This window comes from Strix aluco, chromosome 12 (assembly GCF_031877795.1).
Source record: "Strix aluco isolate bStrAlu1 chromosome 12, bStrAlu1.hap1, whole genome shotgun sequence".
NCBI lineage: Eukaryota > Metazoa > Chordata > Aves > Strigiformes > Strigidae > Strix > Strix aluco.
In genome coordinates this window covers 5,860,265-5,884,510 of record NC_133942.1, presented here as the reverse complement: position 1 = coordinate 5,884,510, position 24,246 = coordinate 5,860,265, and the positions used below count along the sequence as shown (strand labels likewise).

Here is a 24,246-nt window from a genome sequence, read left to right as displayed (position 1 = left end):
CTATGCCAGAGGGCCTTTCCACTTCTGCCAAAATGTCTGCGCAGAATGACCTCTTTTGGGCGTTTTCCCTTAACTTTATTATAAGTACGTAAGAAATTTGATGTAATCAGGTCTAAAATCCCAGCGGAAGCATAACTGTCCAGGATATTTCAACTGATGCTTGAGTTACTTGACTACACTTACCTAACTGTAAATATTTCTTAGTCTTCAGCTCCAAAAAACCACTCTCTAGAAGCACTGCACCTACCTAAGAATTCAGAAACTACGCCAGCCCTAGAATTTAACCATGAAGAACATTTTGACATCCTGTCTTCACTACAGACTGTTCACTGAACTCTCTGACAAAGCAGTTAAAATCTTGCTAGAGTTGGGGATGCGAAACAAAACTATGAGTATACTACTGTGCAGGTAGTAGCACGTTTGCTATTATGGCTAGAATTGGATGACATTTTACAGACAATTTGTCCGAGTTAATTTTGATAAAAAGTGAATCCATTCATTCAAATTGCTTGTATAAAAATCCTTCTCAAAACCTCCCAAAAGTCAAAATACCTCCATTTAAAGCATTTCCTAAAAAACAAATGAGACCATTTTAGTAGTATTTCTTAGCACTGCAAATTAAGTCTTTTGAAACTAAGCGTGACAACTTGCCCTAACCACTTCTTTCACTCCACAGATAAGTCTGATGTCAAAACCCCAAATCAAAACTTGATTGGGAAGCTGAAAAGTAACCCAGGCAACAAACAATAACAAATGTTAAATGCACGTCCAGCTACACCCTCAGCCACGTCTGCAAAGCACTTATTCTCACTGTCTGCTCTCTGGGATAAGATATTATCCCTATATTAGAGATGAGGAACTGAGGCACGATGAAAAGAGCCCACAGTCACAGTAGAGGGCAAGGTCAGGACACCCAAATCCCAGGCTGATAACACTCACCGCAAAGCCTTCCTTCTCTTTGATCTACTCTCTTCTTGAATGAGTATTTCTTTTAAATATCAGGCCTATCTAATGGCTCATTTGAAAGCCTGGCTTGGATGGTCTCTTAAGACTATTTAAAAATTAATGAACAAGAATAATAGATATCAGCTAGCACAGGGCCAAGCTTCAGTTTGTTTGTACAAACCCTGGCAGTGAGCACCTGCTCCCCGCAGTTCAACATCTTGAAGGTCACCCAGCAAAAGAACGCATGTCCCTTCAGGGTAAGAGCAGCACTCTGTGCAGGAAAACAGTCAGAAGACATGCAAAAGGACTGACCTTCATCTCCACACACTAGTTTCTTCACCACACAGGGGATCTCTGTGTAGCCAAAGCCTTTCAGCTGCTCCACCTGCTGAGCTGTGATGGGATGTTCCCACATGGCCGTGTTCATAGCCGGGCAGAAGAGCAGAGGTTTGCTCAGATCCCAAGCACGGATGACACAAGTCTGAAAGAGAAGCCAAGAGGTTCCGCTCTGAGATGGGTTGTCTTTCCTCATTCCTCCTCATCGCTTTGCTGCACAGAAGCGCTTTCCCAGCCTGGGTGTCATTAGAGGGCCAAAAGCCTCAATCTGTCAGTGCAGCTGGACTAAGCCACAGGCAGATCGACAGGGCTGACACTGATTTGTACTATGTTCCAGCAAAGCTCATCTCTGACAGGCAGCAAAGATGAGGGAGGCTACAAAGAGGATAGATCCCATCCTACTCCAGCTCGGGGCCAAGCAAGCAGCCCAATCGCTGGAGCAAACCAAGCTGGAACACGATGCGTGAAGACTGCCAGCCCCTGTGGGAGACCGAGCGAAGCTGAAGGGTGGCCACAGATTGTATCAGCTGTAGAGAAATCCCCAGGCAACACTTCAGATAAGCCAGCTGTAGAGCTAAACACAAAAAGTTGGCAAGCGAGTTTTTTTTAAATGAGATGCCAACTGGATCCATAACTCCTCACAAGGGAAGCACTGCTGCTTCCAGGATGCAAACAGAGGATAACATGAACACATCTGGGCTGTTGCAGAAGATGCTGGCAGATCACAAACCATCTAGCTACAGGGAATCATATCTGACTCCGCAGTAACACAGAACTTCCAGATAACCCAGTATTACCTCATCTCCTTAAAAAGATAAATGCTGGTTGCTCTTAACGCAACGTCCACCAGTTTCCCTAGGCCTGGCAGCATTTAAATCACGCAAAGGGAGCTTCCCAGGTAGCAACAGTCCCTGGTGCAGGGTCTCTGCTCAGACAACTGAGTACTTACAAGAACCCTGCCCATCCTTTTTCATGCCCTGTGATTTGAACCCTTCCCAGCACAGGGAAGTCTGCTAGAATCTGTTCTAACTTGCCAACCAGCATTTGCTTTCCTTTGCTGGAGCTAACTCTTCCCTCCACGAGGCTCTCCAAAAAGACTGGCAGGAGTTTGTGAAGCCTTGCAGTCCTAACAGCCTTCCTGAGCTCTTCCCTCTGCCACCACCATCACATCTACACTACCAAGGGGATCCAGAAGGACGAGACATTGCTTGTCCCTCCCACAGCTCTTTCTGGCTTCTCTCAGATCTCCAGTGATCTATTCATACAAATGAGGGCTGTTGCTCTGGGTACGTTTTGATCATTTATATGCACTTCCTCTTACCTGAACGGCTAAGTTGGTCATGCAGGGGTCCCCGGCCAGAGCTGATGCACTGCCCTCCGTTCCTAGTTCTAGCCTCCTTGCACTACTGAAAGGTGATGCACCACAGCAACATTGGCAGACCTGCAGCTTCCTGGCAGATCTTTTGAGTAGTTAATTCTTATGATTACTCCTAATGAAGACCTAATGCCTCGACACAAAGCATTCAGCCCCGCTGAAGGTCCCCATCACCCAACAGAGAAGCACACTCTCTTTTAATACACTTTCTGATCAGCCTTTGAGCCAGAGCACTTTTAACACCAGAAAAACAAGCCTAAACAAGCAATATCCCCTGTAGCTGAAACTGAAAGTTAAGTAAGTGTGAGCATGTTTGAATTTCTGTGCTATGCAGTTAGGTGAGGGAGGAGGTGAGGTAGCAGGAAGTAAACAATTTTATCTGATCTCACAGGTGTCTTTCCAGATTGCATCTGAAAAATGCAGAGAGGAACCCAAAAGTAAGTGCAAGTGTGTATGCGCACACATGTGTGTGTGTGTACATGCGTGATGGAGAGAGGGTGGAAGTAGAAAGAGAGAAATACCACCTGTTAGAAAAAGCAGGAAAGGCACAAAGCAGGGTCTGGGAAATAATGGAAGAGACTGACAGAGCCAAGGAGTGGAAAGGGATGTAGGTCAGGGAAGGAAAGAACAACTGTTTCAGAAGGAATAGGGGAACCATACTGGAGGGAGAGAGACAAGCATATGAGGTGGAAGCAGACCATGCAAATCTCACTGTTCTCGAGGCTGCAGAAGCACAAGAGTTTCCATGAAAGAAAGGTCAGACAGCCTAACGCTGGGAGGTGAGAGGACTCTCAGGCAGAGCTCCACTTACTCACCAGCAGGTTGTCACAGATGCCATTCGCGAGCTTTGCCAGGGTGTTTGCATCAAGAGGTGCCACCAACATGAGGTCAGCCCACCGTCTGAGCTCGATGTGCAGGACTGGGTCTGAACGACTTTTCCACAGCTGTGGATGAGACAAGATGCAGATTACTGAACACTCAAGACGAACGCTGTGAACAATAGGCACTTTATCAATCCCACATTAGTAACCACCATGTAAACTTAAGTGGAAAGAATTACTCTCACACCAAGCAAGATCTGACAGCGTGGGGAACTAGGGAGTGCAGCCACAGCCCTCAATTTTCTGATTGCTCCTCCTCCAGTGAAGGCCATGTTGCAGCTACGTTTAGGAAGCACAGTTAAGGGACAGCACTGATGTGATCAGTGCTCTACAAATGGGTATCCTTTCCCCACAGAGACAATTCACACGTCCACCAACCACAGATTTCAACTCACAGCAAAGAGCTTTCCCCATCCACTTCCCATTCACATCATCCCTCAGCTTCAGAATTGTTCATAAGAGCTCCCTCAACATGGAGCATATCTGAGCGGAGAAGAGAGCTCCATCCTATCAGCCAACTGAAGCCAGACAAGACCAAACCAGGGGTCACATTTCCTGAGAAATCTGTGTGATTTATAAGCTTCACCTTTCTTTGAAGTGAAGCTGTCCACTGGCTTTTAACAAGGTATAGACCCCTAACTGCACAAGTCACAGTTAGGATGCACGCCCCTACGCATACTCACAGCAGCAACGTAAACCCTCATAAATACAGGAGGGAACAGTCCTGTTGGCCTTCTCTAGGATGGATGAGGTTTAGCCAACTGGGCACTTTCCTCCTCTCTTGACTCTTAATTGAGTATTTCCATTTTCACTAAAGCTCTGAGTTGCTCAAGAGAGTCCTGGCCTTTTCTTAAGAGCACAGTTAACTGGGAAAGTGTCAAGAGAAGCAGCAAACACTATCAGGTGCTTAATCCCCAGAGGACACACACAGCCACAGGCCAGCAAGAGGTGCATTAGGGCCACAAACTGTTCCTTCTCTGAGTCACTGGAAACCGCAACAAAAAGACAGCATCCAGAAAGCTGGCGCTTCCTGACACCTTTCCCAGCTCCTCCACTCACTTCTGTTTTTCTCTAGAAGCACTGAAAATTGTAGTTTTCTTTTCAGAGTAAAATATCTCACAAACAGATGCTGAGCAGGCTTATTTCCCACCCCGCTGTCAGAACAGCATGTTATAAGGGCTCCATGCCTGCTTTCCAGTGTGCCAGCAGACCTCAAAGCCTGACCTGCACCTCTTCTATCACCCCAACGAGGGTTCCTCAGAAATAACTGCCTGAGCTGTAGCACCCTGGGACACAGATGATCTCCATCGATCTCCTAGACCGGCCAGAAAGCTTCCTGGCCATTGCCATTAGCAAGCCTCTCTCCACGTAGAAGTGATGCTCACGTGTGAGCGTCTTAGCAAGAGTACTGGTAAAGAGTAGATCACCTTGTACTCAGATTGTACTGAAAGGTAGAGATAAAATGTATAGAAAAGCAAATGTTGACGTTTACACAATGAACCTCTTCATACTCAGGGACTCTCAAAGCATGTCAGCAAACTATAGTCAAGAGAAAAAGTCATTTTACAGGGTCAGATGTTCACAGCCCTGACAACTGAGCTATCCCCAACTGGAATGGCTCTTCCATGTACGCGCACGAGCACAGATGCAGGTGGACACCTCTGAGATAAACACTACTTCCACCAGGAGAGCCTCTCTAACTTCCAGCCACCTATCGCACCGGGGCACAACATCTCCAGGTACTGGCCTTCCTCTGTTCCGCTACACCAAGGTGGCCAGTCAGACACCAGGCTGAGTTTTACAGCAGTGTGGGTAGTTTTGTGAAATGTCAGCGATGCCCATAGATTCAGAATACGTAGTGTTAAGGAGAATTAATCTGTTGCCTTCATGACAAGTATGACTCATGACAAGCACCAAACACCCTCACCGCGACTCTGCAGTGGCTTTCTTGACGTTTCCTGATACTCTTCTCAGAGCTGCAGATAGCGGCTGAGCCCAGGGTGGTGCGAAAACCACTTCTACCCTCATTGCCTGCTGCAAGTCTCCGAGGGTGGTACAAAATCCTCCGGTACACTCAGGGCAGCCTTTCTTTTCTTCCTCATTTACAGCATGGTTGGAACCACGTTCTTTGAAAGCCACATTCCAAAGCACACATTGGTACAACAAAGAAGTGAGTCTTGGCCCAGGATTAAAAAATAAATAAATGTGGTCTCTTGCAAAGAAACTTGGAGGAACGCTTCTATTTGCTGTTCAGCACTTGAACAATTAAGTGAATCTCCCAGGGAGCCTGCTTTTTTTCTGAAGCGTGACCCATTGGCCTTCTGGAAGTAGAAGGCACGAGTGCATGACAAAACTACTTGGATTACAAAACATGTGGCTAGTAGGGACACGACAGAAGCCCTTCTAGTCTCCAAAGGAAGAACAACTCACCTGCCACTCATCCTCATCGCTGTAGAGCGTGACAGGAATCTCCTGGGCATTGTAGAAATGCTTTGCTCTCTCAGTAGTGACCACCTTCACTTCGAGCTAAAGAAAGACCAATGGTTAGACTTGAGGACAATCCTGTAAAGCTGGATAGAGGAGATTTTGGAAGCTATGTGGATTCTCAGAGGACCTTCCCCTATTCACAGTGGAAAGGCCAGGCCACAACAGGTATTCACGGGAGCCAAAGACTCATTTCATGCCACCCTAAAACAGGCAGGTGATTAGTCACCACCTGCCAAACATGTTCACGTGGCCAGTTCACAGCGGGGACAGCAGAGAGAACAGAGCAGGTCACAATGAGATGCAGCTCTGCACAGAACTTCAAAGAGACATTAAGCAGCAGCAAACCAAAGCTCTGTGAAAGATGCCCTTTAATCTCAAAATACGCCTGCCAAAGGGAGTAGGAGAGCATCTTGCCTCAGTGGATTCCCTTAACCACAGCACAGAGGACTGCAGAGGGGTGACATGCCCACAGGGCACTTGCAGGATCACTCTTCCCACACTTGGAGCCAAGAGGAAGCTCTGTGCCAAGAGAAAGCACAGTGCTGAGTGATCAAAAGAACTGCTGAGGGACAAGTAGGTTAGCTGGGGCTCAGCACCACCAGTGCAAAGCAAGCCCACCTCTGCTGTGCAAGGTTCACAAGAAAGAGTGGCTTTGGAAGGCAGAGTATGATTTCTCGGTCGAATGAACCACATCATGCGCCTCTCTCTGCTCCTGCTTCTCTCTCTCTCGATGATCTGGTGCCAAAAGTGAGGAGGTAGCTACAGACTACTGGATACTACTTTTTAAAACGGTGTTAATCAGACTTGCTCCAGCCAGGGGTAAAAATACTAGAAGCAAGTTGGAGTTGTGTCTTCCAGCTATCCTTCCTATCAAGGTAAGATGCTGGAAAGAGGAAAACCTCTGTGTAGGTATGTTCATAGCACCGGGTTTCTGTGCAGCCAAAACAGTAAACCAGGGGCTTCCACCATGGGAAGAGAGACTGGGTGAAAGCGTACGAAGGTTCTCTCCAAAATCTTAGATAAACTTGCCTGCCTTGTTGAAAGCCAGCAGAACCTGCTGTTATATGGTATATACTGGGGAAACTCTGTCATGTCCCTTGGCTGTTTGACACGCACACTTACGAGGTGTTAAGGTGCCCTACAACATGAGATCCTTTCATTTCCTCCTTCAGAAATCTTAACAAGTGGAGAAAGGTTTTTTTTTTTCCCCCCCCTGGTTTCTACATGTCTCTTGACCTGCTCAAAGCTGTAGCTCTGACAAATGTCGCAAGCAGCTGCCTGCCACACGCCGTGAACCAGAGGTGCTCTGCACACACCGGGACCAGCCGCAAAGCTGTGCTGGAGCAGCTCTCTGTGCGCTGATCACCCGTGCGGGACACACAACTGTATTTCCATCTGTAATTCCTCCCAAGGATGCCCTTTATAACCAGCCAACGCATGGAGGGAGCGTTCCAGAAAGACTGGTAATGTAGAAGATGCACCTCAGGCCACCGATTACAGTGAAAAATAACCCTTTTCCTTGTTATTGGTCACTTTCAACCACTCTCTGCTCCTTCAAGCAGTTCACAGTGCAACCCACTGTGTGGTTCTATTGGTGCAACAGTGAGATGAGGAGAAACCAGCCTCATCATCAACTCCATCCCACTAGAAAAAATTGCCCTGAGGTGTACGAAACTGGTGAAGCACTCTGTCTGCGCACTCTTGCTAGAACAGACTGCGCTAAAACAGACTGCTGAAAACCTCCAACCTCCAAGAAGCCATCTTCAACAGCAGTGGTTGAAGTGACAAAACATGTTAACCTATCTCCCCAACACGATCTGTTCAGCTGGGAATGGAGCAGTGTTGATTATCCGCACCCTACATGACTAGAATAACAGCTCGGAGCAACGGAAAATCCTGACCTTTGTAATATCATGGTCTTTGGTAATTTTTCCCATTTCCTGAAGAAAAAGTAACAGGAAAATATAGCTGCACATAACACCAGTATTTGGTGCTGTATGTTTGGTTCTTCATCTCTTCTAAATGTCTGCTCTTTTTCAAGTGACCCTAACTTGGAATCACAGCTGCATTTCTGCTTTAGAGTGTGAAAATCATATTGACAGCAATCAACCATATTGTTTCCATATTCACCTCACCTCACAGGAAGCTGTTCGGAGCCAAGCAGCAACACCCACAAAGGTGCTAAGGCTGCTCTCTGCTATGCCATGGGCTTCAGGGAGGTGTTAACCTCCCAGTCTGCAAGATACTAGTTATTTGGTGATTTTAAAGAGCAAAGTGCAGTTTAAAGGGGCATGCCTGCTCGCTGAAATGGTACCAGTAGGCCAGGTCTGCACTAAGTTTTCAGCAGCAATGTTTGTTAGTAGTACTCTTATTTTACAGTTAGCCATAATGGTATAAGGATTTTTAGGTGATACAACTCAATCTGCTGCATGACATATTTTGTCACTTGCTACTTCAATTGCGTCATAATTCAAAATTTTCTAGACCAGAAATACCCCTCTAAGGCTAAAGGACATAGAAAAATCCCCAAAAGACACTCTGCTTTTTTTAAAAAGAGTTTCATAACCATCTCCAGTCTTAAAAAAACACATATTTCTTCAAAGCATAACCCAGGAATAGGGAATAGCTGTCTATCAAGTACTGCATCCAACCCACTACAAGCTAGAGCATACCAGAGGGATGTTCAAGGACTCCGAGTGGTGGCAACGCCACCATTTCCCCACAAAAGTTACTCTATTAGTTAAATATTCTCCCCTAATTAAGGTTTTCTGCTGGGGTGGGCTCCTGGTTCCCTTGTTGTGAGCAAGTCCTTCAAGTCCCTCCAGCTACACTGGAAAGAGATCAGTGTTCTCAAGATCACTTTAGCCTACATAGTTTTTTCTTTCTATTTACCTGGCACACCCTCTGTTTGCCTGTGGATATCTGTCTGCTTAAACAGTAAAGGCAGTCTAGCCACACTCAGAAACTCCTTTACTGGAGTTGGTTTAGACTAGTTAGAGTTCTTTTACTTGGACCACTTAAGCCAATTCTTCAGAATAAACTTCACTGCAAGCCTGCTCTCCTCTGTTCATGCAATATTGTTGGCCTCTGCCAGAGAATTCTTCTGTCACAGCCATTTTTGCTTGGGGTAAGGGTGCGTCCGATTTTTTTTCATGACTTTCTCAGTTTTGACAGCAAAATCTTTACAGACAGACTGAGCTTGATTAACAACTGCTGCAGAAGAGAACGAGTAGCTCCTCTGTTAAATGGCACCTACCAGCTGCCATAGAGGCTACCTTACAGGAGCACAAAGAAGTGACATGACGTGATTTAAACCTAGAAGTCCAAATGACATCCTGTAGCTTCAAGAGCAATACATTTCACCCACAGAAAAGTCATAACCTTTCTTTATGACTAACCAGTATCCTGCCAATATGATTTTTGTCATCATATTCCTGCCAGGCCATTCAAAAATTCTAGGAATCAGCCTGAGACAATGTGTGTGAGTAGCACAACCACGAGAGTCACCCACAGATGAGACACTATGTGCTGTCTCCCCACAACACCAGGTGCAAAGGTAATAACCTGAAAGGTGTAAGCTGATGCCGTCTAAACTTCCTAGATCTTCAAAGAGGTTAAACAAAAGGCAGTAAGATGGAGTCACATCCATTATCACCCTCAAGGAGTTGTTAAAGTTTAATGAGTACAAAATCACACTGTCAAGTCGTTCACCAAGGATCATTTTAGCCAAAACATCAATTTAAACTAACCACTCCGGTTTCAAGACTCTGACCACATCTCCTTTGGTATCAAAACCCTCCTCTGCTCCTGCCCTGCTTCCACCGATGACTTTTTAAAGTTCTGTTCCATCAGTAAACAAATTGATGCAACAGGCTTGTGCAGGACTTAACAAACTCAATGAAAAAGTTACACTGACACAGCAGGCTTTGGATCAGGTCTTGAAATCACATCAGAAATGAGTAAATAATTTTAATTAATAAATTAAGTACCAGAAGCTCCTGGACTTGATGCTTCACTTTCGCTTTTTATGTAACTAAAGCCTAAAACCAGCGGCCACAAAGCCTGCAACAGATGTCACAGAACCTACAGGCCTTCACAGAGAATTTAGGTCCAGCCATCTGCAGTTTTTAATTATGAATCAAATGCTCAGAGAGAAGGAACGCATTTGACCTAGATACCTACAATGGATCATTTGCATTCTTCCTGTCACCTGCAAAGAAGGATGTTCTAAGCACCAGGAGTGAAGGAAAGGAGACAACAGCGAAGGCAATCCAAGAGACAGAGGATTAGAAGATGAATATCCCTGGCTCTGGTCTGGTCACCCCCCTTCCTTGGTATCATTTTTCTTTGGCCCTCTTACTTCAGGCTAGGACCTTTGGCCTCACTTGTCATTTCAGGTCAAGTAATAAATTAACTGAGGCCCCTCTTTGCAACACACAGTGCCAGCCCAACTGGCAGAACCGGTGCCCAACAGCTCACCACATCTTCAGTGCCCTTTCCAGCTTGGAGATCAGCATCAACCAGATAGGTCAGAGCTACTCGGGGACTGCACCTCTTCTGACTCTGTGGTAATGAATATACCTACAAGGTAAAGCCTCCCAAACCATCCAAAAGGATATTCATTAAGCAATCTAACCAATATATCTGCATATTTAAGCGCACCCTCTTGCTCCTACCACTCTTTCATTTCACTGCTCCAAAACATTTGCTCCGTTTCTCCAAAGCTAAAGGTTTTCTATGTTTTTCTCTAACTTTATTCTACAGCAAAAGTTAGAACTTTTCCCTCCCTGATTCTAGTCACTAGTGGCCTCTGCTGGACACCTCTGTTACTTCAGACAATAAACTAGCAAAAAAGAAATGCACAGACACATATAGCAGCTTGTACTTTCTGTTTTTACAAGGCCTGGTTTCCCTTTGGTGGTCAGACAGCAGCATCCATCTTTGCAAACTCCACATCTCACCCTATGGAAAACTGCAAATCCTAATTAAAGATTTCAAGTTCCAGAAAGCATCACTTGTGTCTGTAGCCAGATCCGATAATTTGACTGATAAAGACATATTCCAGAAAAAAAATCCCCCAGCAAGGACCTATTCAATAATTCTGGGGAGAATTAAGCAAGCTGAGCTGAACAACAGTAATTTCATATTCCAGAATCTACATGTCTGCCTATGCAAATATCCAGGAATAGTTACTGCTCTTTAAGCCTGATGTAAAGCTAACTCTTAGGTGTAGAGAAGTAAGAAATGATAGGGAAAAGTATTAATCCATTTTTTAAAAACAAATCAATCTTCCCCCAACAAATTTTCAAACTAAATGGCTCAAAGCTAGAAGGAAATTTTCATTTCAACAGAAGCCGTGTAATCTCTCCTCAAAAAGAGAAACAGAGTAACACCAACTTTACAATACTCTACCTCACAGATTTACTCACCCCAGTGATTTTCAACAATTCGGCAATGAGGAGAGGCAGCTTCAGGGCAGCCACACTTCCAGTCACACCCACCAAGACACGGTATTTTTTCTGTGGCACAGATGAGCTCTTTTCTGCAGGAAACCCTGGTTCTGGCGGAGAGAAGGGCTCCATGCCCCGATCAGACTCTACAAGCACAGAAAAACCAAGACACTTGACTAACAGTGCCTCCAAGTGAGGCTAGCACAGCAGGGCTCCAACACCGACCTATTCCTGAGGGCACAGATCTAAGCCTGGCCTATGTAGGACCCAGAGTAATTCATTCTAAGGATGAACACTCAGCCCCCAATCCGCAAAGCTTTCAAGCATCAGCAGACCTTTAAGCATGGCAGTAGCATAATCCTCCTGTTTAATTACAATCTTCTCTCAGATACTGGTAAACAGAACGCTAAAACCTGCGCAGGCAGGCCACAAGAGCATTCTGTTAAAGCCCATGCCCCCCAAAACAAAGAGACACCCTCATGTGTTGAACATGGCCCAGAATTTACAACAAATGTACCTTTCACACTGACTGCTGGGAAGACACGCAACCCCCAGCTGAGTCAGCTTCCCTTCGCACTCTCTGGTGAGTAATAAATGCAGGGAGGCATTTTAATAATTAAAAATTTTGGGGCCCTGAGGCAAGCATTATCATCTTACTTCCTATTGTATCACTACATATTTACAGTAGCGCTGGAAATTACTCCCTAGCAGACAGGGAGAAAGCAAAACTAAGAGGTAGAACACAACAGCCCAGCGAGTGGAAACGCCTTCTCAGAGACGTGAACACCAGAACCGCTTGCTCCCGCCCCGGCGCCAAGCAAAGCGATCTGCAGGCCAGTGCGGACAGTCCGGAAGGCAGGCTGAGCCAGCAGCTTTAATTCAGGTCTCCTGCCTCCTCCCAGCTGCCCTGCGCTGCTGCCACACCACTACATCACCAGTGACTGTTCTGGTGAGGAAAAGCACTCCTCCGCAGAATCGACGCGAATACCTCTGCTTAATGAGTAATTAGCAAAGAGTGAATTCGCTTCTTGAAAAATCTGAAAAACGTGTTTCTAGTGAAGACGTTACACTGGGATTTAGTAAAGTTTGTTCCATGTTAGTGACATCCTTGTTATTGAGAGGAAGTTACTTGGAAGCATTTTGGGTAGAACAAAAAGGAAGAAAGAGATGTTTACACTGCCCTTATTTTCCGTACCAACTGAGACGGTGGAGTGAGGGGGCTGGATTCCTGAGAGAGGAATTTTACCCTTCAGTCACTCCCTGGACGATTCACAGAATCATCTAGGTTGGAAGGGATCTTGAAGATCATCCAGTCCAACCGTTAACCCAGCACTGACCGTTCCCAACTCCACCAGATCCCTCAGCGCTGGGTCAACCCGACTCTTCAACCCCTCCAGGGATGGGGACTCCCCCCCTGCCCTGGGCAGCCCCTTCCAATGCCTGACTACCTGTTCTGTAAAGAAATCCTTCCTAAGAGCCAGTCTGACCCTGCCCTGGCACAGCTTGAGGCCATTCCCTCTTGTCCTATCGCTTGTTCCTTGGTTCAAGAGACTCATCCCCCCTCTCTGCACCCTCCTTTCAGGGAGTTGCAGAGGGCCATGAGGTCTCCCCCAGCCTCCTCTTCTCCACACTAAACCCCCCCAGTTCCCTCAGCCGCTCCCCATCAGACCTGTGCTCCAGACCCTGCACCAGCTCCGTTGCCCTTCTCTGGACACGCTCGAGTCATTCAATGGCCTTTTTGGAGTGAGGGGCCCAAAACTGAACCCACTCACCGACGTGAGGCCTCACCAGTGATTAGCAGATTCAGCTGCAGGTTTAATTTAGGATCCTTCACAAGGTGATTCAGATCACACTTGTGCAGCAGTTACACGGAAGCCTGACCTCCACACCCAGCCACCAAGACACACGAGCACAAACCTCCTTTCCAACCAACCTCCTCGCACCCACGCGCTGCAACACAACAGCAATAACATCTCCTTTTTCCACGCTCTGCTTGGAATCAACGTGTTTAACTCGAGCCCCTGAGGTTTCTCAGTGCGTTTATAAAATGAATTTGCTAGAATAAGAGCACGATTTCAGCTTGAGCTTCTAGGCACTGATTAGCAAGAGTAATTAGAGGCAAGGAAATCCAGCATGCACATTGGTATGTGAATTCAATGCTACTGCAACATTTCACATGTTTATCTATATCTAATTAAAATTAATGCTGTCACAGCAAGGAAAACATCCACTTCCCTTGTGATGACTAAATGACAATTAATTCACTGAAGCATCCACATCTTAAAGCCTGGGGAGTAAGACATAATATTTTAATAGGCAGCTTTTGAAAAGGGCTATTAGCGATAAAACACGAGCGCGATGTGCTGGGCCATGCTTTCCTCTTACCCAAACACAGCTCTGGGGAATCAGCTCAGAAGCCATTAGAAAGCAAGCAGTTTACAGGCCTACTCAGTTATTTTATTAGCTCTTTAATGCCGCAGCTACGCTGAGAACAGCTTCAAAAAGCGGCCGAGGCACAGAACCGAGAAACCCCGAGGATTTACAAACCGTAAACAAACAGCGTTTATATACCGGTAGAGGCACGACGGAGCCGAGGCGGGAGAGCGACAACCCCCTGAGCTCCAGCCTCGGCGCCCGCCGGGCCCGGGCCGCGGCCTTGCTCCAGCGGAAGCCCCGCCCCGCCTCACCGCCCGCCGTCGCCCAGCAACGGGGGCGCGACCCCGCCGCGCCCCGGAAGGCGAAGGGCACGCTGGGAAGTGCTGCCCCGCGCGCCCGGCGCTGATTGGTGGGGCGGGGCGGGGCGGCCCTCGCGCGCTGCAATGGCGGCCCCTCAGCGCCCCGCTCCCCGCCACCCCCGGGGCGCTGCGTGCGGCCGGGTCCGCTGGCCGCGCCTCAAGCTCACCCAGGCAGCCCGAGGGGGGCTTTTCGGCCTTATATCGGCGAGAGGAGTGGTTGGAGAGCTGCCAGTCAGAGAGGGACCTGGGGGGGTGATTGACAGCCGGCTGAACATGAGCCAGCAGTGTGCCCAGGTGGCCAAGAAGGCCAATGGCATCCTGGCCTGTATCAGCAATAGTGTGGCCAGCAGGGACAGGGAAGGGATCTTACCCCTGTGCTCAGCACTGGTGAGGCCGCACCTCGATGAGTGGGTTCAGTTTTGGGCCCCTCACTCCAAAAAGGCCATTGAATGACTCGAGCGTGTCCAGAGAAGGGCAACGGAGCTGGTGCAGGGTCTGGAGCACAGGTCTGATGGGGAGCGGCTGAGGGAACTGGGGGGGTTTAGTCTGGAGAAGAGGAGGCTGAGGGGAGACCTCCTGGCCCTCTACAACTCCCTGAAAGGAGGGTGCAGAGAGGGGGGATGAGTCTCTTGAACCAAGGAACAAGCGACAGGACAAGAGGGAATGGCCTCAAGCTGTGCCAGGGCAGGGTCAGACTGGCTCTTAGGAAGCATTTCTTTACAGAACGGGTAGTCAGGCATTGGAAGGGGCTGCCCAGGGAGGTGGTGGAGTCCCCATCCCTGGAGGTGTTCAAGAGGCGGGTTGACATAGCGCTGAGGGATCTGGTGTAGTTGGGATCTGTCAGTGCTGGGTTAACGGTTGGACTAGATGATCTTCAAGATCCCTTCCAGCCTAGATGATTCTGTGAAAGCCCCCGCAAGGGAGCTCTGCAAGGGCAGGCAGGTGGTTTCAAGCTGCTCAGAAAGCTGCTGAAGGGAGGGTTCCAGCTTATGGCAAGGTTTTAGCAATGGTGGAGGGCAGCAGAAAACTCACTGCTAGGGGGGGAAAAAAAGCATGTGGGGGGAACAGGGTTGAGAAGCGGAGATTGTGCAGAGGTGCAGTGTCCGGATCCCCGCCGGAGGCAGGGGGCAGCTCCTGGTGACAGATGAGCCCAGGGAGGCATTACAGACCAGGAGTGAAACCTTTCCGACACAATTCGGCGCAGCTGCAGAGAGCTGGCAGGGGGGAAGTGGGTTAGAGGACCGCTGGTTTATTATCTGAAGCAGAAACATGACAGATCTGGGGCAGCGCATGGTGGGCGGTCCCCGACCCTTCCCAGGATGCTCCCTGGGCATCCCCCCAATGTAGTCACCTACAAATAATCAGCAAGAAAGGCAGAGAGCTCTGCCTCACCAACTCTGGGATGTGAAGAGCAACAGCAAGACCTCGCTAAAGCAGCAGAGGCCGTCAGTAAAACCTCAAGCGTGCTCTAGAGCGGAGCTGCCTCCTCACCCTGCCACGGAAACACCCGGCATCGGCTCTCCCACCCTGCGGGTCTGCAGGTTTCACAACTGAGGTAGTCCCCACCTAAAGCGGTCACAGATTCCAAATGAGAGCGGGGATACGGTATCCTGCCTGGCTTCTGCGGGCCGAGCAGGAAGGCTGGAGCCACAGGGGCACTCGCACATTCAGGAGACACACCAGAGAGGAGGGTTAGATGCTGAAGCAATGTCTGTTATAGCTCGTTACAGTTATTTATGCATCTTATTGTGAATGCAAAAGGTGAAGTCACTTAATTCATCATTTCTCAGACATGGATGACAGAGCATGTGATTTGGCATAGTTAAGTTTTAGGCTAGCTATAAATGAATTGCACAATATTTAAACCTGATTAAGTACATAATAGGCTCAGCAAAGGATTACTTTTCTCCTTACATTTTATACATATATATATATACAAACACACACACAGAGACAGGCATTTTATCATTAGCTGCATTTTAGTCTTGTCAAGAAACGACTGCCTACTGCAGAGTGACTGAAGTGATATCCTTAAAAAGGAAACTATTCTTGGTGTGCTTTGCTGGAAAGGAGAAGTTCCTCTTCGGGGTGATTCTCGTGGGTAGGAGTCACAGACAAGCATCACCGGACAGCTAGAGGGGACAGGGGACCAGGGGCTGAGGACTCGCACAGCTCTGGCTGGCTGTGGGCATAAGCACTGGCACACCGAGCTTGTTGCCTGCAGCAGGCAAGAGATACTTGAGCCAAGGGGCCGGATTAGATTCTGTTTGGGCTGCTTTTCTAGGACTTGGAGAAAAATCTGGCTTATTTAAAGTGCATTTAGAGTCTGAAAAGCATCTCTAAAAAGGAGCTTTCCCTACTCCTGCCCTGCAGCGTCCATCAGCTCCCATTTACAAACCCACCCTTTCCAGGGTCTACTGGTCACCTTCCCCGTCTGCCACAGCCCAAGAGGTGTTAGTCTGAGCTCAGCTGCCTCCCACTAAGGTACAAAATCATTATTTAAAGCCCGACCTCCCCTAACCGGGCAGGGATTCAGGGCTGACAGGAGGAGGGATTTCTGCACCAGGAAAATACATGGCCACATTTCACTGCGCTTTTTAGAAGCGCAAGTGAGCAGGAATCCTTCCCGCCAGCCTGGAGGTTTCCTAAAGAGCCTTAAATTAGTGCACACCTCAAAAGCTAAGAGGGACAAATCTTGGCCTCGCTATTTACATAGTCTGGTTGTATGTGCTTGCATACAGGCTGGCAAACCTTACCCAAGAATAGGTCCTCTGAGAAACGCTCTGCCAATTTTATAGCCGCTTTTCAAAACAGAAGCCTTTAAAAAAAACGGACTCAGGATGCAGAATCTGGAACGGGACAGTTGTATCCCGCAGGGAAAACCCGTCCTTGCTCCCCAACACGCCCCACACATGCACACACGCACGCACACACAGTGCGCCGGGGCTCCTGCCCACAGTCACGCACAAATACTGGTCTTCCACATCAAAATGTAAACTACTCATTTACAACACCACACACTGAGAGAAGTTGTAGATCCTGAGCCAGGGTGTAGATAGGAATCTCTTGGCTTCCAGCATATCAACAGCAGGATTGAGGGTTTCTTTCCCCCCCGCCCCTCGTTTTTCAAATGCTAAATCAGCCAGCCACCTGCTAGTTAAAAAGCAGAAGAAAAGGGAGAATTCCCTGGATTGCTTGCCCTTGCTGAGACATGGCAAGTGGCTGGACACAACCACTGAAGGAGAAAACTCACACACGTTGGGCTTATTTCAAGAGGGGAGATGGGTGCTGGTTGCTATTTTTATCTTTCCTTTTTGGGGGTGGGTGGGGGGCTTTTGGCTGATGTAGTTCTAACGTACACCTATCACCACAGTAATTAAAAAACCACCACCATACACTATTTCACAGGGAAAAAGAAGACACGTGAACGTACACTTACTACCACACATGACAAGAGCCCTGCAGGTCAGCTCAACGGCCTCTTCAAAATGAAAAATAAAGGAGAAAAGAAGAGCTCGAGACAACAACAGGGGAAAAAAAAAAAAAAAGAAAAAAAATCCAAAACTATCTCATTACAAAGAACGGGAAAATAAGAACCGTTATGGTACACTCCTACTTTCTGAAATAGCTGCAGAAACTTGGCTCAGCCTTCCTCCTCCTCCTCCTCCCTTCCCCCCCAGATCTTTCGCCCGAGGACAGTGTCCTGCCGCTCACATCTCGTTGGAGTAGGTGTAGTTTGGGGTGGCCGAGTACTGCGTCTCGTGCTGCATCATGGCCCCCTGCGCCGCCCCCATCGCCGCGCTCTGTGCTGCCTGCTGGACGTGGGGGTTCTTCCACGCCCCCGTGGTCCACTCCTCCTGGGCTTTGCTGAAGCTCCCGCCGCTCCCCCGGTAAAACTTATGTACCTGGAGCAGGTTGGAGAGAGAAAATCCAGAGGCATTGAGCAACTGCAGCTCAGGCTGACCTTCCAGGGTAGCGGCAAGGGCTCCCCGAAGCAATGCGGCACCCCCTCTCCTCCCGTACCATAGTGAGAGCGATGAAGGAGAAGACTGCCATCCCCGTGAACAGGACGGTGGGGATCAGCATCACCACGGCCGACCCCACGTTGGTCCCAAAGAAGGAAATCGCTGCAATCCAGCCGCTGCAAGGAGATGAAAACAACCGGTTCAATTCAGCAGCCTGGGGCTTTCCCAGCTGGCTCTGCACGGCGCAGCCTGCCAGCACCCCTCCCAGCTCCTCGATCCATCATCCACAAGGAGAGAAGCTACCGAAGCACTGAGGATGTTAAAACACCACGAGGCCACAGCACCAGCACAACGGTGACTGCCCTTGCACCCAACACGAGAGCAGCATCTTCCTTACCAGACGCCCCAGCCAGGGATTCCCACCGCCTGGATAATGCTGATCACCAGCTGGGCCATGAAGGTGAAGAAGAAGGCCATGAAGCTGAAGGAACTGTCTGTCCTGCAAGAGAAGGCTCGGTCACTCCTTCTGCCTCCATCCCCGCTGCACTGCAAGGGAAAGGAGATGCTCCCACATCTCAGACCCTTCCGGGGCAGAAGCAGCTGTGGTTTAGCGAGAGGGTGGGGAGAAGCAGAGCTGCCTGCAGACAGCAGGCACCAGAGCAAAACAAAAGGGAGAATCTGCGAGAGGCTGAAGGTGGTGAAGGGGCACCTGGGAAAGCCACGGGGAATCAGACCCTCCCCACAGCTTGGCCAGCTCTGGGCATCAGGTGAGAGGGCATCTGTGTTTGGACACGGGCCTCAGCTCACACCACCCTACCGTCAGACTCAACCATCCCTCATGGGGAATAAATGCACCCCCGGTTCTCTAGATTTGGGGGTACTGCACTGGGGACCAACCTCAGCAGCATGGATAATCAATACAAGCACCTCAAGGACTCATGAAAAAATACAAAAGAAGCCTCAAGGATGGGTGGGAGGGGAAGGAAAGTTGGCACCCCAACTGCATCCTCACCACTCCCCCTTGACGCTGCACAGAGGCACACGTAGGGTGTCTTTGGCATGGTTAGGGTTTTGACCCTCGGGAAATCCCCAAAACCCTTGCTTTGAAGGTTAGAAAATAAAGCTAAAGGGTTGGACAGAAAGAGCAGAAACTCCCCCATGTATTCAGGCAATGCCCCAAGCTAAGCACTAACTGTTTAGGAAGGAAAACAAAACAAAAAAAAAAAGACCATGAGAAGCCAGGCTCAGGTGTGACCACTTACTTGAAAGCTTTGTAAATAGGTCTAAACCAGCAGACATAGGAGCAGGGCGTAAAGAGAATGAGCCAGAGAATTGCCAGTCCAAAATTAACAGCTCCACCGCCTCCAATCAGCCATGCGAGGCAGCCAACGAGATTCACCGCCAAGGTGATGCTGTTCACTGCAAACACACACACACACACACACAGAGGGAGCACAGTAGCGCGTACGCAAGGACGTCGGTGTGATACGAGAGATATCCCCGACCCCAGGGATGCCCATGCGGGGCTGGCCTCCAGTGGGTTTGGCCAGCAGTGTGTTACCCTAGCTGGATTTCCCTTAACTTAACCTAAATTCAGCTGGCTGAGTCCAGGGAGCATCCCCAGACTGGCTCAGCCAAAGGGGCTCTAACCTCAGCTGAGGAACAGGAGGAAAAAAAATACGTTGCTCAGAGTTGTAATGTCTTAAGCAGGCCCAGGGCTTGTGGGGCTCCGAGGACGGGGAAGAGCTGTATCCTCCCACTGCCGGAAAGTCAGGGCATGTTTCCACCAACAGAAGGAAACTGGAGGAATGGAAGTGAAGCTTTTTCACTTGCCTTTAGCACAAGCTTCTTCAGTGAAACTGTAGCTGGAGTCCCCTGAGCTAACACTCCCTGAGCTGAGAGCCGAAGCCCTGAACTCCCAGCCCCCACCTCACCAGTTCAGGGGGGTGGTTGCTTCTCCCACCCCTGCTCGGGGTTAAGTGATACAAGGGCTATTACTATGAAGCCCAGCTTAGCAGACACAGGACAAAGCAGAGAAGGCTCATTTGCATTCTGACGCCTCCGATTTTTGAGAATGATTCATTATTTCGACGAGAATTAAAACCCTCCCACCGCCACCCGCAAGAGAGCTGCAGCTGGCAAGAAAGGGAGCTCAGTTGGCCAGGCTGACCGGGCGCTCGCTGCTCCCTAAAGCCCCCAAGGACACTGAAGGGATCTTTCAGCCTCTCTGCGCTTGCGTCTGGCTGGGTGTTTGCAGGGGAGTTGGGGAGAAAATGATCCAGAGAGAAGCTCCAGAGACAGAAACCAACAGACAAGCGACTGGCTCAGAGAGCTGGTGCTTGTGCTGTGGGAGACTGGAGCAAGAACCAAGCTCTATTAAATTAAGCAGAGCAAGAACAGCCAGATTGAGATGAGGAGGGAATTTAACACCCCCAAGACAGCTTCTCCAGGGAAGCACAACCTTTTTTTTCTACCCCTTCATAGAAAAGCTACCTCCTGACATGACGGGGGAAGTCACCCCAGGGTCACCTTCCCAATGGGATGCAGCCCCCAAAAGCCAGAGCGAGGCACCGCCCCAGGGGTGCCAGCCTGGAGCTGTGCCAAAAGCAGAAACTTCTCTGGTGCCAGCTCAGCTCCTCATAACCTGCCTCCAAAGCACAAGGCACTTCCTGGCACTGATATGCTTCCAAAGTTCAGGGAAAACACCTGATTAAGGAACTTAAGTTCTTATAAAAAAAACCCCAAAACAACCCGATGGTGCCAGCTTGCTCCGAGCTGCACACAGCAATTAGCATCATCTTCAGTAACATTTTCATGTATGTTGGGGTGCAATCTGTCCCTCCAGCTCTTCTCCCCACCCAGGGGACAAGAGGGAATGGCCTCAAGCTGCGCCAGGGCAGGGTCAGACTGGCTCTTAGGAAGGATTTCTTTGCAGAAGGGGTTGTTGGGCGTTGGAATGGGCTGCCCAGGGCAGGGGGGGAGTCCCCATCCCTGGAGGGGTTGAAGAGTCGGGTTGACCCAGCGCTGAGGGATCTGGTGGAGTTGGGAACGGTCAGGGTGAGGTTCATGGTTGGACTGGAGGAGCTTCAAGGGCTTTTCCAACCTTGATGATTCTGTGCTTGTGTGAAGAGAGATCCAGGCTAGTTCAAAGAGTTAGAAGATCGTGACAGCTCTGTTAGCACAGCACGGCACACAGAGGCATGCAAGAAGAACAGGCAAGACCCAGCTTTGGGGGAAGCCCTGGGCTCCCCTGTTTTGGGGAGCAGGTACCCTGGCCCTCCAGTCCAAGTGGCATCTCAGCCTCGGTCCGCTGCCGAAGGGCTCACGAGGAGCTTGGGGTGGCAGAGAAATCCCTTCCCCAGCCCCGCTGCCAAAGAAAGCCAGCGGAGGCTTGGCAGCTCTCTGGTGGGGCAAGGCCAGCAGCTGAGCAAGACAAAGAGGGGAGTAAATCCTTCGGCAGCAGGACACGCGGGTGCTGAGCCGTCTCCTCCTCGCAGCGGGCTTCAGCGGGACGTCAAGGTCACCAATGGCCCTTCAACACCGAGCCAGCTCCACGCCTCCATCCTGGAGGCTGGAAGGGCTGAAGCCCACGGGATGCTGCAGCCCCCATCCCATCCCCAGTGGGTTTTAACAGGAGACACCGAGGCCTGGAGGGGCAGAAGGACTTCCCCTGACCTTGCTCTGCTTTTTCAACCAGTGACTTCCAGAGGAGCAGCCTTTGGGGAGGCAAACCCGCCCGAGCCCTTCCCCGCCCAGCGACTCACGCATCCAGAGGTAGTAAAGCCGCTTGGCCATGGTACGGTGCTGTGGTGGGATCTCCGCGTCGAAGTCCTGGTAGAAACATGGCTTCAAGGGGATGAACCTCGGCAGGGGAGGGAAGTTGTTCACTTTTTCTGCAATAAAAAGTTTCACCAGCATTGGGCACTGCATGGAGCTGAATGCAAAACTTGTTCAGCCCCAAGAACTGAGGAGTTTCACGCAGGAATTAAGGATTTCCCCTTGTAATCACCAACCACCCACCCATAAGCATCAAGACAAATTTAGCCCCCGGTGGCCACGTGGATCCTGCAAGCGTGGACACCCGGAACCCCACTGGGGACTAACAAGGGGACATTATAGCCAGTAAAGCCCCAGATGGGCCTCAGAGGTGAGGGGCAGCCCTGCCAGAGACCCCCCCGTACCTGCCATGCTGGCACACGCTCAGCCTCTCCGTTCCACAGGAAAAGTAGGGAAAAAAAACCCTGGGAGCTTTACCAAAGCTGGAGGAAAACGAGAGAAAAAGTGATGTGAAGTGGTCAGGTACCTCCCTGAAAAGCCTCCACCTTTCCCTCCCTTCCACATAGCTCAAGGACCGCGCTGCAAGAAGGCAGTTTGCTTTATTTACACAGACACTCTACATTGTTCACACATCCAGGCTTACTGCTGGCACCTGGCTGGCAGCAGAACAAATCCCAGCTCCTCCAGCCCCAGGCTTATGCACCAGTTAAGGCGGAAGATTAGGAGAACATCCAGAGATGTGGGGCAGGGCGCGGGCTTAACCTCCCACTCCCGACTGACCTACATCCAGCCCCGGGAGAGGGGCCAGGCTGGATGGCAGGGGAAGGGACACGGCCCCACGAGTGATGAGGCAGCTGTGTGCAGTTTGAAATCTTCAGGTTCATTACTTGGCCCAAAACCAATTTGTTTTTTTTTTTTTAATTTTTCTTTTTGCAAAGAGTTCCAGCACAGGGAACTACCTGGCTGTCTCCTGATAACATCGCAGCTCCCATCTCTGCAAGCCCAAGCCAGAAACCAGGACAAAAGGGAGCAGGGAAATCAGCTGAAAATATCAGCTGGAAAAAAAAAAATAAATCAGTGGTGATTGTCACTAATGAGTCACTTGAGTGCCGGCTTAATGATTACTCATGTCATTTGGCACCTTGTACGGTATCTTGCAGGTGGGAGGAGGGGGAAGCTCAGCATCCCAGGATGGTCCCAGACCATGCCATGCTCACCCCTATCCCAGCAGCGAAAATTAAGCAAAATTAAAGCAAAAAATGAAGAGCTGAGGTTTTAAATATAAGCGTGAAGATGGTCACTCTGCATATCCCCACCTGCCTGCGTGGCTCTGCCAGGTGCTGCCTGCAGGTTTTGCCCTTTCCCAGGCTACCCCGGGCAGAGGAACGGCAGCAGCGAACACATTTCTCATGCCACGGGGTCCCAGGGGTCAGAGCTTTGGGCTCTCTGGAGGATTTGGGGGTCTCTGCCAGGGCAGCCCCCCGCTCTCCATCCCAACCAGCACCAAAGCCCAGGCAAAGCAAACCCCCACGGCTCCGCCGGCGTGCTGTCTACCGACATCCGATGGCAGCCCACAGACGGCTCCATCCCCCCGGCGCTATAAATACGAGCTGCCTGCCTGCCTGCGCTCCTGCCTGCGCTCCTGCCTGCGCTCCTGCCTGCGCGGCTGACGTCTCCGCAGGCAGCGGCTCGGCGACGCGGCCCCCACGCACGTGTGCCGGCAGCGGGGACACGCGGCCGGGCGTGCCCCCCGATCCGACACCTGCCCTGGCGCTGCAAGAGCTTCGCAAAAACGAGGGGCTTTTGTAAAATCCGGGGAGCTTTTGCAAAATCGGAGGAGGGCCGCAAATTGGGGGAAGGCTTTGCAAAACGGGGGGGGGGGGGGGGGGGGGGAGGCTTTTGCAACGAACCACACGCGTGAAAACACCGAGCAAGAAACCCCAACATCCTCTCCGGGTGCCGGGGGTGCCAGCCCCGCGGGGCGATGCCCGTCCCCGGCGGGGATTGCTGCCCGTGGGTTTCCACGGGCGAAGGGCCGCGCACCCCACGCACCGGGCGCAACGGGGGGCGGGGGGGGAGTCGGTTCAGAGGGCGGTCGCCCCCCTCCGAGGGAAGCACCCGAGCGGTCCCCCCACGAGCGGCGCCCCCTCCCCAGGGCCCCGGGACTCACCCCCGTGGCGTGTGGCGGCGTGGGCAGAGCCGTCCCGCGGCGGGTGGCGGCGGCCGCCCCCCGCCTGGCGCTGCTCCTGCCGCAGCGGCCGCGCTCTCGCGAGGCTCCGCCGCCGCCGCCGCCGG

General features: G+C 50.3%; 2 protein-coding genes across 4 annotated transcripts in view; both read right to left on the bottom strand.

Annotated features, from left to right (window-relative positions):
• PPCDC (phosphopantothenoylcysteine decarboxylase) overlaps positions 1–14,145 on the bottom strand; it is an 18,979-nt gene extending 4,834 nt beyond the window's left edge. The window contains exons 1-4 of one of the 3 annotated variants that reach the window (XM_074837342.1): positions 14,046–14,145; positions 5,968–6,063; positions 3,472–3,600; positions 1,258–1,426 (exon numbers count right to left, since the gene is read on the bottom strand). In XM_074837342.1, the coding sequence (XP_074693443.1) occupies positions 1,258–1,426; positions 3,472–3,540 (238 nt within the window). In that variant the 5' untranslated portion in view covers positions 3,541–3,600; positions 5,968–6,063; positions 14,046–14,145. Of the gene's footprint in view, positions 1–1,257; positions 1,427–3,471; positions 3,601–5,967; positions 6,064–11,453; positions 11,607–14,045 lie in introns of those variants that run through there. The other 2 variants (XM_074837340.1, XM_074837341.1) reach the window with 2 other exon arrangements.
• SCAMP5 (secretory carrier membrane protein 5) lies at positions 11,489–24,246 on the bottom strand. Its single transcript, XM_074837339.1, has 8 exons — positions 24,122–24,246; positions 22,356–22,433; positions 21,939–22,067; positions 19,437–19,593; positions 18,572–18,673; positions 18,233–18,350; positions 17,924–18,114; positions 11,489–11,620 (listed from the first exon to the last, which is right to left on the bottom strand). The coding sequence occupies exons 2-8, from the start codon at positions 22,360–22,362 to the stop codon at positions 11,614–11,616; spliced, it is 711 nt and encodes a 236-aa protein (XP_074693440.1). The 5' UTR covers positions 22,363–22,433; positions 24,122–24,246; the 3' UTR covers positions 11,489–11,613.

Excerpts from the sequence above, each read along its gene's own strand:
- SCAMP5 (XM_074837339.1), bottom strand. Across the intron at positions 19,594-21,938 it reads GCTTTACTACCTCTGGATGC|TGAACAGCATCACCTTGGCG; the intron begins GTGAGTCGCTGG and ends GTGTGTTTGCAG. Across the intron at positions 18,351-18,571 it reads ATCCCTGGCTGGGGCGTCTG|CGGCTGGATTGCAGCGATTT; the intron begins GTAAGGAAGATG and ends ATCTCCTTGCAG.